This window comes from Ambystoma mexicanum, chromosome 1q (genome assembly GCF_040938575.1).
Source record: "Ambystoma mexicanum isolate Mex_15411 chromosome 1q, UKY_AmexF1_1, whole genome shotgun sequence".
NCBI classification, from domain to species: domain Eukaryota; kingdom Metazoa; phylum Chordata; class Amphibia; order Caudata; family Ambystomatidae; genus Ambystoma; species Ambystoma mexicanum.
In genome coordinates this window covers 279,431,525-279,451,877 of record NC_090922.1, presented here as the reverse complement: position 1 = coordinate 279,451,877, position 20,353 = coordinate 279,431,525, and the positions used below count along the sequence as shown (strand labels likewise).

The 20,353-nt window shown below is 42.0% G+C and overlaps 1 protein-coding gene across 1 annotated transcript in view; it reads right to left on the bottom strand.

The window, feature by feature from the left end:
• The window catches only part of CDH13 (cadherin 13), a 2,842,668-nt gene that overhangs the window by 2,369,806 nt on the left and 452,509 nt on the right, over positions 1–20,353 (bottom strand). The window contains exon 2 of the mRNA XM_069638658.1: positions 9,711–9,822. Within this exon, the coding sequence (XP_069494759.1) occupies positions 9,711–9,822 (112 nt within the window). The remainder of the gene's footprint in view (positions 1–9,710; positions 9,823–20,353) is intronic.

Below are 20,353 nucleotides of genomic sequence, written 5' to 3'. Positions count from 1 at the left end.
CATTAGGCGGCCATGGTGTCAACATTTTGTTGTCCGTCCCCTGGGTCCACTCTATGCTGTACTTAATTAACTTCTCCCTATGTGGTGGCAGTGTGGTGCATATATGTTGTAGTGGGGTAGTGAGGGTATTCCCCCACCCTCCCAACCCTCTCCCGTATGACATACTAGCGCACCCTTTCTTACCCTTCCCCTTGCTACCAGTTTGCAACATACAACCTTTTATTGCTTACCTTGCCCCGCAAGTGTGGGGACTTACGACAATCCTTTGACAATTTATGCAATGATAATAATCACAAAAAAAAAAAAAATTATAAAACAAATATATTTATGATGTTATATTATATTCCTTCCCCTACGGCCCCCTGCGGCCGAAGCGCACGCAGCCCCCTGCAGCTGCGTACCCCTTACGACGATCTTACACAGTCGTCCTTTTTCCCCGTTCTCCTCCCACCTTTACACTTGCCGTGGCCGGCGTTCTCCGTGCGCAGCCACGCCCCCTTCCCCTTCTCCTCTTTGATCCACTCGTTTATCGTTTATCTCCGTGTCCGCTCCTTTATCATGTTTCTCTTCCCCACCAATGTCAAACCCAAAGCTTCTTGTGTTCACGATATCTTACTAAATCCCTACTGGTGACGTCACCTATTTCTTCGAACTACTGGTATATTCGTGTTATGTTCTTTAAATTCAAAATACACTTGCAATCTACCCCGCTAACCCTACAGCTGTCTTCCTGTCTCTCCTGGAACAAGGTAATCTCATCAATACTATAACCGGACTGCGCACGCTGCGTCGCCTCGCGTGTGATACGCCCCTCAACAGGAGGGCTTAACCAGCCAATTATCTTCCGTTTTGGGCAACTACGTAACTAGCCACCGCCCACAGGGAAACGTCATCTACCTATCGAGTTTCTTGCTCGAACAATAGGGAACCTCATCTACCTATCGAGTTTCTTGCTCGAACAATAGGGAACCTCATCTACTCATTGAATGATAAATGTCAAATCGTAGGAAACCACACACACCCACCCTCACACGTAGTCGCGATTTAGGCCAATCAGTGTCTTTCGAGCGGCTGCACGTGATGTTTTCGTGCCCCGCCCCCCTCTTTCGCGTAACGTTAGCTTTTTGTTGCGAGCGTCTGCACGTGTTGTTCTCGTGCCCTGCCCCCCTCTTTCGCGTAACGTTAGCCGCCTTCTCTCGCACTCAATTCACTACCATTCATTCCATTATCATCACTCAATTAAACCTTCACCCCACCTTTTTACAATACCTCCCTCCTCCCTTATTTACTTCCGCCCCCTCCCTCACAATTTCGCATTGCTTGTTGTGCGTGTCATGCTCACCAAGTTCCCTCGATGCAGGGCCGCTCGACTGCGTGCACCCCTCCAAGCGGCTCGCCACCTCCCCTCGTCTGGACCACGTCTGGACACTCGCCGACCGCGGGCGGGATACTTCTCAACCGGCTCCCGAGGGCCAATATCCGGATTGCGCTGTCCGGTCCTCTCGCAGCTCCGCGATGGTCCTGTAGTCCTCAGAAGGGGGCAACGGCAGAGGGGGCCGCGCCGCCGGGCCTCCCCGCAACGGGAGTGCCTGGAAAAATAAAAAATAAAAGTCGATCTTAAACAGATCTCAGCAGTGCCTCCAACTTGTCGGGGGGGGATTCTGCCGGGGTCGGCCGGGCCGTCCGCAGACCTCCGGGCAGGGAGGCCCCAACTCCTCCCGTGTATATCTCGGATCGAGACAGAGTATGAGGCACACACAAGGAGCAAGGCAACTTCTGTCGTTTATTATGCAAACGGCAGGGATGGGTCAAGGAGCGCACGCGTTCGTCCTGACACACACACAATAGTGGGGCTCGCAGGCCCTTTTTACTACATTATGACGCGCTACTTGCGTCATTCCAAAAAGTTACCAAAAGAACCTATCGCCACTCTTGATTGGTTGCTCGAGTGGTGGGGTTAGTATAGTACGCCTATAGAGAATGATATTAGTGGTTAAGGTGTAGTCAGGTGGTATATCTGGGTTGTCCCTACAATTAGATACATAAGAATTGTTACATGAAGACCCCTGAGGATTGGCTAACGTTACTGACGTCTGAGATAAGAACCTCATGTTCTGATTGGTGCATCCGTGAGCTCCCCAGCCTGGGACCACCGTTGTTCCCAGCACACGGTGCACCTGTGGTTGCAACAGTGTTTCAATATGGGTACGTGCAGGCAATGTGAGGATTTATTCATAGGTGGGAGACTGACCGTTCCCACTGTAGCAGGTGTCCATTGAGCCTTTCAAGTGTGTCGGCCTGCGTCTCGTAGCGAGGTACCCAGACGCCTTTTCTCTCCTGGGTTTTGGCATCTCGTCAGGTTCGGCTTGGTCACGTGGGGAGGGACCGTGTTTGAGGCATAATTCTGCACAATTAATATTGTTTTTCCACTGTATGTCTGGTTTAATTTGCAGATATGATTTTAACATTGGTACGTGGAGTGCGAGGTTGCAACATCGTGCCTTTGAAGATTTGTTTCTTGACTGTGGGTTTGCAACATTACGACCTTGGCTGGTTGCTCCACTGGGTTCTTTCTGCAGGCTCAGCAACCTGACTTTTGCTTTGTTAATGTCCACGGGAACTCTTGCTTGGGGCCTACTTGGGCCTGGTGCACGAGTAATCCATTTAGTGCATGGATGCTTTAGGTTATAGTGGCATACAGTTTCATGGCCAGTATCGTGTTTCCATTATATCTCTCATGATGGTAACGGGTTTCAAGAGAAGCGTGAGCAAGCGTTATAAATGAGCTCATGGTGCGTCTTGCGTTTCTGCATTCTGAAAGCCTATGTAAAAATAATAAAGATGCACGTCCGTGAATAAGCCTGTCGCCTACGTCAGAGCACTGAGTATGTTCTTCGTGTAGATTGGTGTGGAAATGTTCAGCGTGTATAATAGTTCAGCGGTGCTTCCCGTTATCTAGGTCGTCATGGCATCTCTAACGATATGTAGATTTCAGTCTAGTTGGTCCGTGCCGCAGGTGTCGGCATGGCCAGTGCGGGCTGTTGGGCAGGCAGATGGACACATCCGTATGTTTCTGTACCAGGGTATTTGGTCATCTGGTAAATGGGCAAACTCTTCTCGTGGCGGGTGTCTGGGCCGCGACCCTCTAGGCCAAGCGCGAGAGGTGAAGGACGGGAGTCTGGTTTTCCATTCTCCCACTTCAGAGGTACAGGAGCTCACAGCGGCCCTCAAAGATTTCAGCTAAATGCCGGCAAATAGCATTGGTGATATCTCCATCAGTAATATCACTCCTGACTCTTCCATCGATTTATGCAATTTATCGAACTACTCGGTCGACCTTGATGGCACTATCGACGCCTCTAGTGAGGTCCAAGGGGTTACTCTAATTGAGCCGCTTGTGATGAAAAGATCAGCTGCTACTGGAACCTTGAGGAAGCCACAATCTGGGTCTAATGCAAGCACGCCTACTGTTACCATCAAGCAGGCTTCTCAGAAAATTCTAAGTTCAAAATTAAATCCTAAACAAACTTTGAATCAGTTGAAATCTAGCTCGCTTCAAGTACATCGAGCTTCCGGGACTTCAAACCCAGGGAAATCATCCTGCCGGTGGAAACTTTGTCTTCAAACTATTCACTCGGATGGCAACAAAGTCACCTTAAATCGAGCAAATATACTAAAATTATTTGCATGCATTCCACCACTACGATCAATTTCATCAGACGACATCAAAATCGTAGAATATATAACAGAATTGTCGTCTGACCAAGTTCTTCTTCATATATCTTCTGCTGCTGTGAAAAACTTGTTATTACAGGCAAATGAGGATCCTTTGCTTTATGGTTTTGATCTCACTGTTGAACCCCCTCTTATGAGATGCCCCTCATCCTTCAAGACAAATCATGATAATGAAGAGCATCGCAAGGTCGAGCAGTGATTAGCTCTGCACCAATCCCTAGCGCCCTCACCAGAAATTCTTGACGCCCGAATGCATCAGGCATTTGAAACAAGGGCAAACAATGAGCAAAGATTTCCTAATGGACCCCGCAAGTAACAATGAGCTAACACCGTACAACAGGATTTAATTTTACTTTCATGGAACCCGCGAGGATTCACGCACCTTTTTAACACCTTTCAAGAACCCCTGGAGAATGTGTTTTTCATCTGCTTACAGGAAACATGGCTTCGTGAACCCCCGACTCGTGATGGATTCACCATCTTGATAAATCCGGCCGGCAAAAACACTAAAGGTCGTCCTTTTGCTGGTCTGATAACCCTTTTGAAAATACAGAACCGGTGGTCGCTAGTAGCTTTTTCCAATCCTAATCCATTTGTTCAAAGCACTTTGGTCAAATTATCATTGACTAATACTATTTCAAACCTGCTAATAATCAATGGATATTGGAATCCTGCGATGATCTCAGCTTTGTCTTTCATCCAATCAGTATTGACAGTCATCGATGACACTTTTCTAGCCTACAACAACGTTTCTGTGATTATATGCGGCAATCTCAACTGTAGTTGGTTCAAATATGATCCAGCCACCATGACAAATGTTCGGCTTTCTGACAATAGAGTCCCTTGTAGAGGTCAAACTTGGTCTCGTGATCTCCTTCAAAGCGACTGTCAAATGATGAATGGATCTATTAAAGGTGACCAATCGCCCAACCCGACTTGGCATAGCATTTCAAGAAGAAACACCCTTGACTATATCTGGGCCTTGATGGACCTTTTTGACAAAGCCATTACCCTTAATGTGCAGCCAATGTCACACAGCGACCACGACTTGCTACGGCTTGTTTGGAAAGAAGACTGTTGTAGCGAGTCGGAAAAATATTCCTTCCAATTACAAACAAATGCTGCAGGAAACAGGTTAGTAACAAACGGACCTGCAATTGCATCTCTAAGCCACAGTCTAAAAGCACTGCAAATCGTGGAATACACGCCCTTGCTGATTGACTACACCCTGAAAATCTCCAATTCAAGGCAAGGAAAGTCAAGGAACGGCGTCAGATTTATCGAAACTGGCTAAGATCGCAACTCGACCATAATCGAACAAAGTGGAGCAGAAACTATGTTAAAGCTCCTTGTAACTAAAAACACATGCGAAATTTGGGCAATCCTGAACAAGTGTTGCTCCAAATCCATATCATCAATTTCTAATGAAATTACAAGCAGCAAATGGCGTGAATATTTCACTTCAATTTATGAAAAGCGTGTGTGTGAAGATCCCACATCGATTATTGCGACAACTGCCACTTCGGATGTAACACCTTCCTGCAAAGAGCTTGAAATATTGATCTCTAAGTTAAAGAACTCGAGAGCCGCTAGCCCCGATCAAATTTCAAACCTTATGCTAAAAAGCACAAAGTACATTGGGCTAAATTTATCAACAGGCTATTTCTTCAGATCACAATTAGCAAGAAGCTCCCTTCTCCTTGGTCAAAAGCAATCGTGGTGCCAACATATAAGAAGGGAAGTCGAGCTGATCGAGCGAATTATCACCCGATTGCCTTTCTCGATACAATTGGGAACATTTTTGGCTCCCTCCTGCGCCAACGACTGGTGAACTGGGCTCTCTCAGTGGGCAAATTTGATTGTCGCCAAACAGGCTTTAAGAGCCAAGTGGGGGTTGATGTAAACCTCACAATTTTGTCCATCTTAAAATTGTCAGCGCTGAAGGCTAAGAAAAAAATCTTTTTTGCCTTTGTTGATCTCGCCAAGCCTTTGACGACATCAATTGCAGCAAATTATGGGCTAAATTACGATCTTGGCAGTGCCCAGAACAACTGCTAGACCCCATTATCGCCATGCACTCTAACACCTCCATTCAAATAAGAGTGAATTCACAAGGCGATCTCACCGAGTCAATAAGAACATTCAAAGAGGTCAAACAAGGATTCCCCCTCCCTGCAGATCTCTTCAAACTCTTCCTTGCTGACCTACCAGAGTGGTTAGATTCCGTCCTTTGCTTCCCGCCAAATCTAAATGGATCCTATGTAAAATATCTGGTCTACGCAGACAACATAGTGTTGGTTGGCCAAACACAATTGGCCTACAACATCTTATTCTCCGTCTAAATGAGTTCCTAACTGCCAATGATCTGCTCCTAAATACTGAAGTAACCAAGATGCACATAGGACGAACTATGTCAAGGAAAGATAAGAGCTTTAGATGGCTTATTGAAAAAAAGGCCTTAAATGTCGTCAAGTCAATTCGCTACTTGGGCGTAATGGTAAATGATTCGATTTGTGAAGCCGCCTGGATTAGCGACCTGGTCGACAAAACAAAAAATCTGAGTCTACACGGTGCGAAAATTAACAAGGATTACAGGAAATTTTCAATTACTCCTGTAATTGTGTTTTAGCTCCAGAAGGTAATTCCAACTCTTACCTTTGGCGGCAAATCAGCCTGGAATGTCAACTTTAACCTATGGCATAAATTGGAAGGCAAGTTTTGGAGGTGTGTGCTAGGCCTTCCTAAACTTATCTCAATGTCAGCTCTGAGATGTGAATTAGCCCTAAACTCAATCTACATGACGATCGTCTGGAAATCATTATCCACCTTACGCAAAATGCTGCTTGGTTCCTTCATTTCTGCATACAAAATCTTCTGGAATGAAAAAGAAAGTCATGATTCTTCCCTTGTACTATCATGGAAGCTCAAACTAAATGCAATCATGGAAGACGCTAACATATCCGAAGAAGAGTTACTTTTTCGTCCCCAACAAGCTAAAAAGAAGCTAGCTGCATGGGACTGGATAACAACTTATAACAATCGCCTAGCACTCAAATCTACTTTGCCTACTTCCAGCGGTTTGGTGAAATTACATCTCCAACCAAAATATCGTACGAATTGCCCATCTCGTCATCATAGGTTGCTGTTCTTAAGACTCAGACTGAATGCTTTAAATACCAACAAAATGCTATGGATACGTAAGAACAAAGAGACAACAACTAATACTTGTCGATTCTGCAAATCATCTGAAGTCGAGTCTCTAAAACATCTGGTCACCACATGCTCAATGCTGACTAAACTGCACGAAATACATTTAAACAAATTTAAACCTCAAATCTATGTGTCCGACGACTGGTGGGAACACGTTGTAGCAGGCCACAACATCAAGCTCTCTTGTGGTCTAATTAACTTTCTTGACTCAACTTTACAGCTAGTTTCAACTTGAGCTGACAATACTACTCTAAGGAACTGCTGAGGCTGTCTTCTCCTTTTTTTTTCTCTCATGATCTGCTTCTTCTTCTTCTCTCTTTTTTTCCTTTAGTCTTCATTCTTTTTGACAATATTGATCTTGGTTTACAATTCATTAGAAAGGAGAGGTGAATTTATTTATATGAATCTAATGTAACAAAAGTTTGATATAACATATTGAATTGAAGTTTTACAATAAAATAAAAAATAAAAAGTAGTTACAAGGGGACACAAAAGCATTGTAAAATGTGTACACACCAACTTCGAAATTCAAAAACAGGAGTAAGCAAATGCAGCACTGGGGTGCAAGATGTAAAACGTTCACACAACCAAATTTGAAATCCAATCACAGGGCAGAGAAAGCAAATTCAGCGGTGGGGTGTAAGATGTAAAAATTGCACACACCCAAAATGGAAATTCCAAAATAGGGCACTGTAAGCAAATGCAGCAGTGGGGTGCAAGATGTAAAAAGTGCACACACCCAAATTAAACAGGGCACAGAATGCAGATAAGGAGAGAAGAGGTACAAAATGAGAGCCAGGGAGGCACAGATTGAGGGAGGCACAGTTATGGTTTAGATTGTGAGTGGAGCAGGCCGTTGGAAAAGCTCCAACCTCACTCAGCCCAGGTGTGTATGTAGTGGCCAACTGCATCATGTGGTTGCTTCATTGTTTACAGGGTTCCAGAAGGTGGGGGCACTCCAAGCCCTCCCAGTCCTGGACAGGCATGGGCAGTGCCTTAGATGAGGGCCTTGGATGGAGGGACTGGCTGTTGACTGCCGGTTTTGTGATTGACTGTATGAGAGCAGCCCTAGCCAATGAGATTGCAGGAGGTATCTGGATGGCACAATGGGTGTTACACTACTGCTGGATGAAATGGGCGGCCATCGTAGCTGGCCATGAGAGTAGTAGGCATCCAGATGCCTTGTGAGGATCACAGATCTTTTCTGATGTAAAAACGGCACTTCGGGAACACACAGTATTGTGTTCCATGAAGAGATTGACTTCTGCTCTAAACACATGCAAACTTTGCAATTATTATTTTCTTTTTAAATAAAATTGTATTCCCCTCATAAATACGCTTGCAGCTTTGGATTATGCATACCACACAAATTGATAATCCAAGCAGTCTGCAAGGAGACCACTTTGTCTTTGAGGCTTTGCTCAAGTTGAGATGCCGTGCAGGGCGAAAGGAGCACGCTGCTCTGTGGCTTGTAGATGAAGAAGTCCAGGTTTGTGTTCCTTAGGGAGCTTGTACATAATTTGTTGATGGATGTTCAGGAATCTTGAACCCTATCCAGGTTAAACTTCCTTTTACCTGCAAATCCAATAATGCTCTCTACCACATCCAGGGCAAGAGATGGATAACTAAGATGCCGGTACTGCTTGTTTTCTAAACATGCTGAAAGTCAGTAGTTTTCAGACAGGAACAGTGGTTCACAATAGCTATAAAATAATTAATTAAATCCTCCTTAGTAACACACTTAACACCAGGGAGCAGCCTCTAAGTGAGAGATTGTGATTTAAACCTTTGTTGTTCTGCATTGTCTTGCTTCCGAGACAAAATGTTGCCCCTGTGCTATCCTCCCCGCCCTTTAAGCTATAAAGGATGGAAGGCAATTGAGAATAGATGAATCCTATTCAAATTTATAAAGCTGGAACTCTACTAGTCTCCAGGTTGGAGGATGAAAAAAGTGTTTCCGTAAAATGTAGTTCATACATGACCAGTTTTGTTAGTGTATTATATTCAGGTTTGCCTAATTGTTGATGGAAGTGTGTACCATGAATACCTTCTGAACCAAGATGTGGTACTGGGTTGTGGTCTCCTTGTTCTGTTATTCAGGACCATTGGTAGATGATAAAGCATAGAGTTTTGAACAAAATTCGAAAATTCATACACACTTTTTTCAAGAACAGGCTTAGCAGATCATCTAAAAACACATTTCACAATTTATTTGAATGAACAGATGTATGAACTTGTCAAAAAAGATGTCGAGTGCTCTCCTAAATAATGGGCCTCATTACGAGTGTGCCGGTCCGGTAACAGCGGTGCCGGTAATCCTACCAGCACAGTTATTACCTGACCGGCGCACTCCGCGTCTGTGGCCGGCTGCCGTCCCGCCTGTGGAGGCACAATTGCACGGTAGCACCGGCACCATTATTAATGGTGCCCGTGCTACCATAATACCCATTCCCATTGAGTTTTACTGACACAGCTACCGCCGGAGTTGTAATGAGGCCCAAAGTGTCTGTAATATCATGAAGGGTGCCATGCAAACCCCACTTCCCCCAAAAGTGACATTTGAATATCCTGGTTTCAAGGCTTCAGAAATTGAGACATAAGTGAATATAAGTGAATCACAACTCCCACAGCCCACCATGCTTCCCCTCAGCAAACGGAAACGGGTAAACTCGTGCTTACATGCTCTAATCACTAGTATATACAATGATACATAGCGCACGTTCCTAACATGAAATGTGGGGGTGTTATTAAGAGATGGCTCCTACCATTTAAGATGAGCTGGTCCTTTGTGAATTCCGAAGGTTGCTCAATATAAAATATTTTTTGTCGAAATCCAGGGTCGCATTCTAAATCGTCTGCAAATGTCAACAGCAGCACCTGCGGAAAGACACATTTTATTTAGCACTATTCAACTGTGCAACAAGCAAATATTCTATCTCGAGTCACAGCGTTCTACAGTTTCCAAGGGGTCCCTGAATACGGGCAAATGATTATACATTCAAATATTTCAGCATGCCTGTTTTCTTTTTGCGATATCTAGCAATGTTATTCCAGTCGGCAAACTTTAAAAGAACTAGTAGTCTGGGTTCTATTTCATTGCAATGAAGAAAAAAAAATGTCTTTGTTGCAATGTACTTTGTGTACACCATTTTGAATTGCACTTCGATGTTTCTTTCTTTTTTGGGGGAGGTCTCTTTACTGCCTCCCTTCCCCCTCCCCTCTTCCCCCTCACTATTACCCCAGCCTCAAACCCTCCCCACAACCCTTTTTACACCTTAACCCACAAATACCTACACACATTTGAAGTAATTCGAAGTAATAGACACATTGGGCCTCATTAGGACCCAGGCGGTAAGGGGTTTACGCCGGCGTAAACCATGGCGCCCCTTACCGCCTGAGTACGAGTTCCCTTAGCGCCATGGTGATTTTAACGCCTGCTTTTAGCAGGCGTTAAAATCCATGGCGCTAAGGGACCTTGTTGTTAATTACGCCACCGTAATTTACGGTGGGGTAATTAACGCCTTCCCCACTCCCATTATGCCCTATGGGGCCAGAAATGGGAATGGGGAAGGGTAAATGGGGATTGGGGACTTACCGCCCCGCCAACCTCGGAATGGGGCGGTAAGTCCGCCAACCCCCATGGCGTAGTTGGCAGCTTAGCGCCATGGACCATGGTGCTAATAGCGCCATGGTCCTCCGCCAAGGTCCTAATGAGGGCCATAGTAAAGTATAGTTGATGCCCATCTGAGGAGCACTCACATTTTTGGTGTGGTTTACTGCAGGTTGATAGGGAAGGGCAATCAGATGTATCATCACTTTTGGAGACACTTTGCTATATATTTACTGTCTTACCAAATACAAATGGCAGTGACAACTTATAATTGTAGAATTTCTCTCACCCTCATATGTATTTGTTGTGCCATGCAAGGGCCATCAACACTACACCCTTTCTACTGTATTTAGAAAATGTTCAGATTTGTTGAGCTGTCCTTACGAGCCTTCCTTCATTGTATATATAACTGCTTGCAAGGCTTTTACTTACATTGCACGTGTCTGTACTGGTTATTTTCCATCTCCATGTCCAGGTGGTTAGCTCAAGCATGTCGTGCTGACCTTGGGAGCAGGATGTCGCAATGCAACCTGGTTTCCCTACCCTTGTAATACTACTGACACTGATGGTGTCAGTGGTACAGCGAATAAACTGGTATGAAGCACAATGTAAATTATCTTGATCACCATCCTAATTTGTATTATTATTATTATTATTATTATTATTATTATTATTATTATTATTATTATTCACTTAAAAAAAACTTCCCTTGTGTATAAGTGCTGTAGGTTCTTCGTCTTGTATGGCATTCTTGCATTACGTTTTTATAACCTTTGCTCAGATTTACAGCGCCTTTTCCTTCTTGCCCTAATAGTTATACACAGCACAGGCTGTGGCCAGTCTGAAGATGTTCCTTTATACCTAATATACCTTTATGGAATGATGGCGGTGGTACTTCAGATACATGGGGTCCGATTCATGGAATTCTTTTCACAATTCAAAGTGTCGTTGCACTGCTGAAAAGTGACGTTGCACTGCTGACACAAACCCTGATTCATGGAACTGTGCAAAGTGTATTTTTGCAGGGCAAAGTCAGTGCAAAGTCAGTGCAAAGTCATGTTTGCAATACAAAATGACTTTGCACTGACTTTGCCAAATACACCAAGCACTTGGTAAATTGATGATAAATTGATGGTAATTATTACCATTATTGCCATATACTGTTTGTCAACTAAGGGGATCGAGGGGGAAAGGTCCGACCAGGGTATTGCGCGTCATAATGCACGGCAAGTCCCCTTGCCGAGGCAAGCATGTTACGATGCAGCTACAGCCCGGCTTTGGTGCTGCACCTTAGTTGGGTGGCCTCAGCACCTCTCACCTCCCCCCGTAGCCCAAGTCGATACGCTGAATACAGCATTCTGGGTCTCAATGATAATAAGTGACATTGGTTACCAAGTACTCAGAGACCGGATCTCTGCGGACACCCTTGCTGCATTAGAAATCAGAATCCATGATATTGCTGTCCTCTCAGGCTCCTGCTTAAGCATGCTCCCCCAGAATACAGGTTTCATCACTGTCTCTTCCTATCAAAGGAACGCATCTCCCCATTCCAACAGCTTTACTAAGAAGTCCACCTTGACCTCAATACTCCTTTCTCTCCCCACTGTCCAGTAGCGATATTAGAAAACGCCATTCTCTGCAAATGATAATATTTATAGTAATATTAGTTCGAAAAACCTCATCCTCTGTCATTACTTATTCATGTGTTTTATTATTATAGATGCTTGCATATTTCCAAACTGCCTGAGGAATCCCATTACGCACAGCATAACGCAAAGTAATTGTCCTCAAGGGCGTACCTGCACCTCGTGCACTCCAATATGTTGCAAACTGCTTCTTCGGTGTCGCAGCAGTACTCACAGTTTGCATAAATCTGATGCGAGCTATATGAATACAGCTGTTAGTGGAGCCCAATCAATGCAGCTGCTGCTGCATTGTAAGCTCTGTGAGGACATGAAATACATGTGTCAGCAGTGTGCTTTGCGCCCGAAAAAAGCAATATGTTTCTGTGTGCAAGTATATGGGCTGCAGGTAGTTGAGGCCCAAAATATTGAACTACGCTATACTGGTCTTTACTGTCAAACAGGGGTGTTGCTATGTCTGGGAAAGATCTGGGGCTACGCTAATGTCGGGATTGTCGGGACTCGGGGCTAGCTAGCCTTTTGGTTGTAGACCCTGAGATTCTATCCACTACAACCAAAAGACCTGGGGATATAGCCCCCTAAGGATCCCCCTAGCAATGTCTCTGCTGCCAAATGCCAAAAAAGCGTTTTATTTTTTCTTCCGGTGAGAATAATCCCATTGAAAAACAGTTTGTACATCAGGCCCAGTTGAGTCTACTAACCTTGACACCTTGACCTTCAGAAGCATCACAGCTTCTGGATACTTTTGTGAGCAAACTAGTCTCTCGTGCTCCCCACAGGAAGGGGTTTAATTGGGACTCACTCTTAGAACCCTAAATTGCAGCATCCATTTATAAGCAGCCCTTTCATGTGACCAGAAATAATGTTACCTTCAAATTGCAGCAGTTTATAAAATCAAGCGGGGAACGACCTCTGACACACTCCTATCTGCATGATTGCGCATTGACGAATATTAATATTCCTGTTTTTCTGTCATAGTATACCTGTATGCCAAATCTATTTATTCGGGTTGGTGAATTCTGGGCTCTGAGTTGAAATGAGTTCCAGACTTTGGTGTGGTGATTTGTCTGTCTTTCTTTAAAAAAAAAAAAAGAAAAAGAAAGACATATATATGTATATATGTTCAATTCAATGAAAAAACGTTGTTAAGGGGACGTCGTTATGTTTAAGTTGCACTAATAAAAACCTATGAAATTCAGTTACAAAACGTTGTTAAAAGCACATTATGGTTACAAGTAAAATCAAACACCCCCTGAAATTCGGCAGTTATGTTAAGCTAAGCAACCATAATCCGCGCCACCACCGTGCATTGCTAAGGCTAACAACCAGGACATCAAAGATGACATCACAAATATCTTTGATTATTTATTAGTGCAACTTAACCATAACGTCCCCTTAACAAAGTTTTTTCATTGAATTTCATAGGTTTTTATTAGTCCAACTTAACCATAACGTCCCTTTAACAAAGTTTTTTCAGCAAATTTCATAGGGTTTAATTAGTGGAACTTAACCATAACGTCCCCTTAACAAAGTTTTTTTTATTGCATTTCAGAGATTTTTATCAGTGCAACTTAACCATAACGTCCCTTTAACGAAGTGTTTTCATTGAATTTCATAGGTTTTCATTAGTGCAACTTAACTATAACACCCTTTTAACAAAGTTTTTTCATTGAATTTCATAGGGTTTTATTAGTCCAACTTAACCATAAAGTCCCTTTAACAACCTTTTTTCTGTGAATTTCATGTGTTTTTACCAGAGAATGCATTTTTCCTACAACTTACTAATATCATACTTACCAAATAAAACAATATTTGTGTCCAATTTACAAAGTGTCACCTTAAAACTCTGCCATTTCCCACCTTCTAGAATCATTTTTAACACTTCTATAAACATTTTGCAACTACTTCAACTAGTTTTGCATCCGGCGACCTCTACGAACAACTGACTTCATTGCGGACCTTCAGGATAGCGCCACACGACCATGCGCTGGTGCGCGGCATGATGACGTGTCTGAGAACCCGTCCACACTTCACGATAAGATCTGTCCTTCGCACACAGTTCGTAACTGCATTTTGTACTGATCTAGGAACTTTCAACTTCAAAATTTCCCTTGCACCCCTCCTGTTCATACTCATTATCCATTACCAATCTAGTACACAGTACATACTTGGAAGAATTTTATCAAAACTGCTTTTTATCTTAAAAATGGCATCAGTTATTGCCATCCCTCATCCCCAAGGGCCACCACCACCACCAGCTGGAGGTCCTTCACAACAAAAAAAGCGCAGTACTCTCAAAGACAATGAAGAGGACCAAGAAGATGAGGTAGAGGAAGTGCCTACTTCTAGCACCAAGATCGAATCATGAGTGTGCCAGTTCTTTGCTACTGTCGGGAGTGTACCAAAGGCTAAAGCTACCAAAGTGAAATGCATTGAGTGCACTCAGTGGCGTCTCGCTGTAGGAAAGAAAATCCTTTTCCAAGACAGCCAACAATGAAAGAGACGGCGGGGCTCCGTACACAGCCCCTCTTCCCTTGCTATGGCAGCCTGCAAAACCCTATGACCATATTACCACTAGCACTTTTTTTCCCTTTCGTATAACTTTACCACATAGCGGTCCCAGCTAGACATAGCCACTTTAAGACCATTTTTCGTCCCTAGCAGTCATGGCCAGTAGCCAGATTGTCCGCATCATGACCTTATGCCATGACCCAGATAATCTGGCTATTGCCCAAGGCCACAGGCTATACTTCAGTCAGAGTTGAGTTTGACAAGTGAAATGCTGCTTTTTTAAAAATGTTTCCACCGCGCTGTCCGCGGACCCCAAAAAAATCAGCGAATCCAAGATGACGGGCGCTTCAGGAAAACCGACGCATTTCACGTTTTCCCACCAGCCAATCAGCAAGCGTGTCCCGATGTTCGCAGACCACGCAAAAGTCTGCAGATTTTCTCGCCAATCGGAGGCCAGTCCACAGACAGTACAGCCAATAAGAGGCCAGTCCACGGACCAAACAGGGAAGTGAGGCCGCGGAGCAGACATAGATATCACACATTTTTTGCCTCACGTTTTAGTCATTTAAAAAAAGAAAACTGGGTGGATTTACACCAAATTAACAAAAGCACGCTTTCGGAACCAAGCCGCCACTCCTGCCACAAATTTGGTGAAAATCCGTCGAGCGGTTTGGGATGTAGGCGTGAGCAAAATTTTTCCCATTATTTCTACGGAAAAAAATAAATGTTGGGACCCCCACTATAACTTTGCCCTCCCAGACCAAATCTCACCAAACCTTGCAGATAAATTCGGAGTGGGCCATATAACTTTTTTGCAAAGTTTGGTGAGGATTCGTCTAGGGGGAGCAAAGTTATAAGCCACCCAAAAAGTGCTCTTCCTATGGGATTAGCAACTGAACCATAACTACATAGCCGCTACCACAGGCCATGTAATGAAAACACTTTATTAAAGGGACGTTATGGTTAAGTTGCACTAATAAAAACCTATGGAATTCAATGAAAAAACTTTGTTAAAGGGACGTTATGGTTACAAGTAAAACCGAAAAACCTCAGAAATTCGCCAGTTTTGGTAAGGTAAGCAACCATAACTCGTGCCACCAGTGTGCATTGCTAAGACTAACACCCAGGACATCAAAGATGACATCATTGCAACATATTCAACGTACTGGAATATGATCCATTGTTTTGTTAGTGATTATAATATTTAATTATTCTTTAACTCTCCTACTTTCAAACTTCACAGATAGCCTTAGATTAAAAATGAATCTATTTGTTTGATTAGAAATAGCCCACGGTACTTATTTGACCAAGGGAGCTGTTTTCCTGTGTCTAATAGTTCTAAGAAAAACAGTACCGAAGGTTCCAGAACTACACATACAGTGATCATCATTTCCTTCTGGGGCTTAAATGCTAAACAAAATCAGCTGTGTTTTCATATTCATATTATTTTGCATAGAAGGTGAATACCTGATCAGAGCGGTATGATGCATTGGAACTCTATTTTGCACATATATTAGACTGTATCTTGTGTACCAGTGCAAAGTATTATTTCATGGTAATTAGCAGTCCACAGTTGTTTGTTACCACACTTATTTTAATCAGGCTTTTATTATAACTGGTATCTTTTCTGGCCCACATTTAAAAAAGAAAACTCCAGTTCTCAGTTAAGACCCAAGTGCTGGTTGTTGTTTTTAGGAGAGAGGTAAGCCACAGCACAGGATCTTTGAGAGATTATACCTTTATTTTGGTAACTCCATATTTTTGTCAGCTTGTTCTCAAGACCACATGGGTCTCACTTTCTCAGTCACTAATAGTCCAGGTTAAATAGAACCTTCAGTCATAGGAAAGAATAGTTTGCTTACAAGCAAACACAGGAAAGGAAGAACTATATTTACGTTTCATGTTTTACGGTGTGTAAAAGGGAAATAAGTAGAATGGTGGAAACAATTATACACATATATATATATATATATATATATATATATATATATATGTATATATATATATATATTTACTGAAAAGACTTTGTTAAAGGGGCATTATGGTTAAGTTGCACTAATAGAAACCTATACAATTCAATGAAAAAACGTGTTAAAGGAACCTTATGGTTACAAGGAAACTGGAAAACCTCAGAAATGTGCCCTAACTGGCAATAATTATGGTACGTGTGATATTAGCAAGTTGTAGGGTATTGGCATGGACTGGTAAAAACCCATGGCATTCACTGAAAACACTTTGTTAAAGGGACATTATGGTTAAGTTGCACGTATAAAGACCTATGACATTCTATGAAGAAAGCTTTGCTAAAGGGTCGTTGTGGTTGCAAGTAAAACCGAAAAACCTCAGAAATTCGCCAGTTTTGGTAAGGTAAGCAACCATAACTCGTGCCACCAGCGTGCATTGCTAAGACTAACACCCAGGACATCAAAGATGACATCATTGCAACATATTCAACGTACTGGAATATGATCCATTGTTTTGTTAGTGATTATAATATTTAATTATTCTTTAACTCTCCTACTTTCAAACTTCACAGATAGCCTTAGATTAAAAATGAATCTATTTGTTTGATTAGAAATAGCCCACGGTACTTATTTGACCAACAGAGCTGTTTTCCTGTGTCTAATAGTTCTAAGAAAAACAGTACCGAAGGTTCCAGAACTACACATACAGTGATCATCATTTCCTTCTGGGGCTTAAATGCTAAACAAAATCAGCTGTGTTTTCATATTAATATTATTTTGCATAGAAGGTGAATACCTGATCAGAGCGGTATGATGCATTGGAACTCTATTTTGCACATATATTAGACTGTATCTTGTGTACCAGTGCAAAGTATTATTTCATGGTAATTAGCAGTCCACAGTTGTTTGTTACCACACTTATTTTAATCAGGCTTTTATTATAACTGGTATCTTTTCTGGCCCACATTTAAAAAAGAAAACTCCAGTTCTCAGTTAAGACCCAAGTGCTGGTTGTTGTTTTTAGGAGAGAGGTAAGCCACAGCACAGGATCTTTGAGAGATTATACCTTTATTTTGGTAACTCCATATTTTTGTCAGCTTGTTCTCAAGACCACATGGGTCTCGCTTTCTCAGTCACTAATAGTCCAGGTTAAATAGAACCTTCAGTCATAGGAAAGAATAGTTTGCTTACAAGCAAACACAGGAAAGGAAGAACTATATTTACGTTTCATGTTTTACGGTGTGTAAAAGGGAAATAAGTAGAATGGTGGAAACAATTATACATATATATATATATATATACATATATATATATATATATATATATATATATATATATATATATATATATATGTATATGTATATATATATATATATATATATATTTACTGAAAAGACTTTGTTAAAGGGGCATTATGGTTAAGTTGCACTAATAGAAACCTATACAATTCAATGAAAAAACTTGTTAAAGGAACCTTATGGTTACAAGGAAACTGGAAAACCTCAGAAATGTGCCCTAACTGGCAATAATTATGGTACGTGTGATATTAGCAAGTTGTAGGGATTTGGCATGGACTGGTAAAAACCCATGGCATTCACTGAAAACACTTTGTTAAAGGGACATTATGGTTAAGTTGCACTAATAAAGACCTATGACATTCTATGAAGAAAGCTTTGCTAAAGGGTCGTTGTGGTTGCAAGTAAAACCGAAAAACCTCAGAAATTCACCAGTTATGGTAAGCTAAGTAAACATAATTTGTGCCAGCAATGTGTACTGTTAAAACTAACACCCAGGACATCAAAGATGACATTACAAATATCATTGATGACATCACATATGAAATTAATTTTAATAAACAGTCCCTACAACGGGCCCATTTTATAATGTTGGAAACAAGATGTTAGGGGTGATTGGGAGAACTACTTAATGCATTAAAGAATGTTCTACTGTAAAGAAATCATTATATTCTAGTGTTTTTGTTAGTAGAGGAACAGAGCCATGCGTATATATAGTCAATTGTTGATGAATGCACCACAGAAGTAAAATATTTGTGATGTGGTAATTTCCGTAAATTCTAATTTATGATAGATTTTTAGCAACGTTAAACAAGGAATAAATAGGTAACAATTGAAAATTTACCACACGTGTGTTAGTTGAAAACATACATATAAAAACACACAATGCAAACGAATTACACATGCAGGGAAACTTAATTGTGTGTTTGAGGTATGTTTATATGTACTATGAGCTAAGATTAAACTCTCAGGAAAGTACTTTAAGAACATAAAAAAAGGTTAATGTGTAGATATATAGGATTTTTTAAATTTTGTAAATGTTCATTGTCAGTAAAAACAAACAAAAGAAATTATGCCAGTCAACAAAAACAAGTGGCTCAGATGTGTGATCTCATCAGTGATGTCATCAATGCCATTGTGATGTCATATTTCATGTCCTGGGTGGTAGTCTTAGCAGTGCACAGTGGTGGCATGAGTTATGGTTTTACTTGTAACCATAAAGTCCCTTTAACACAGTGTTTTCGTTGAATATAGAAAAAAATATATATTCGTATGTGTTATTTTGTTGCAATAGTGTAATGGTACAGATAAGACCAGTGACATACAAGGTCAAGCCCTTAGCAGTACCCCCAAATGAGAAAAGAATAAGGCCGCTAGAATAGTTTGCTGCAGCTGCCAGGATGATTTAGGGAAATATAACACAAGTACAATAGAATTCATTTTTTTCCACACTGAAGGGAATTGTTGTTACCCTCTAGGGAAGATTAGGTTGCAGAATTCACATTGGGGGAACATAGTAAATGGCAGAGGGCATCGCTAGGTAGGAACATGACAAGAGGACTGCCATTTTGAGTTTGCAAGGCCCTGCAGGATTTGTGGATAAAATACACAGCACTGGAGGTTCAATTGTGGAATAGAGATTTTGTTTGTTCACGACGGTGTTTGGAAGGCTGAGGATGCCAAGGTTGAGAAAGCAGGGAGAACGGAATAGGGAGCTGTAACTGCATAGATTGGCCTTCCCAGGGTGTCATCCTAGATATGCAACAATTAGTTTGTTTCTATTGATGACACAAAGCGTTGATTGCCAGGTGCACACAGTAACATTGCCAAAGATACTATATCAAGATGAACACACAGCATAGCCCTGTTGCGCAGCCTGTGACCATAATGATGACATCACAGATCACATCACCAATTCAATTACAATAGTAACTGGCATTAAGCATGGCCTTCAGCCATGGCCAGTGTGCATGTCCAAATATATTTTAACACATGAATGGGTTCTAGTCATGGCCTTCAATTATGGACAGTGGTCACAACTTTCACCCATGTACACTAAATATTTTAAAACACCGACAGACTACAAACCATAGATGTTGGCCTTCACCAGTTGATACAGCTTTCAATTATGTCTACTGTATATTATATTCACTGATCAGGCACTAGTTGTGGACTTTTGCACAATACTGGCCAGTGTCCACAATCTTTGGCTGTGCCCACTATATATGGGCCACTAGCCATGACCTTTGGCCTTCATCAGTGTGTACAGCTTTTGGCCATGTCCACTGTATATTTTAAAATAATAAAATGCAATAAGCGATGGCATTCGGCCGTGCCAACAGTGTATTATACAACACTAACCAGCCACTAGCTCTGACCTTTGGC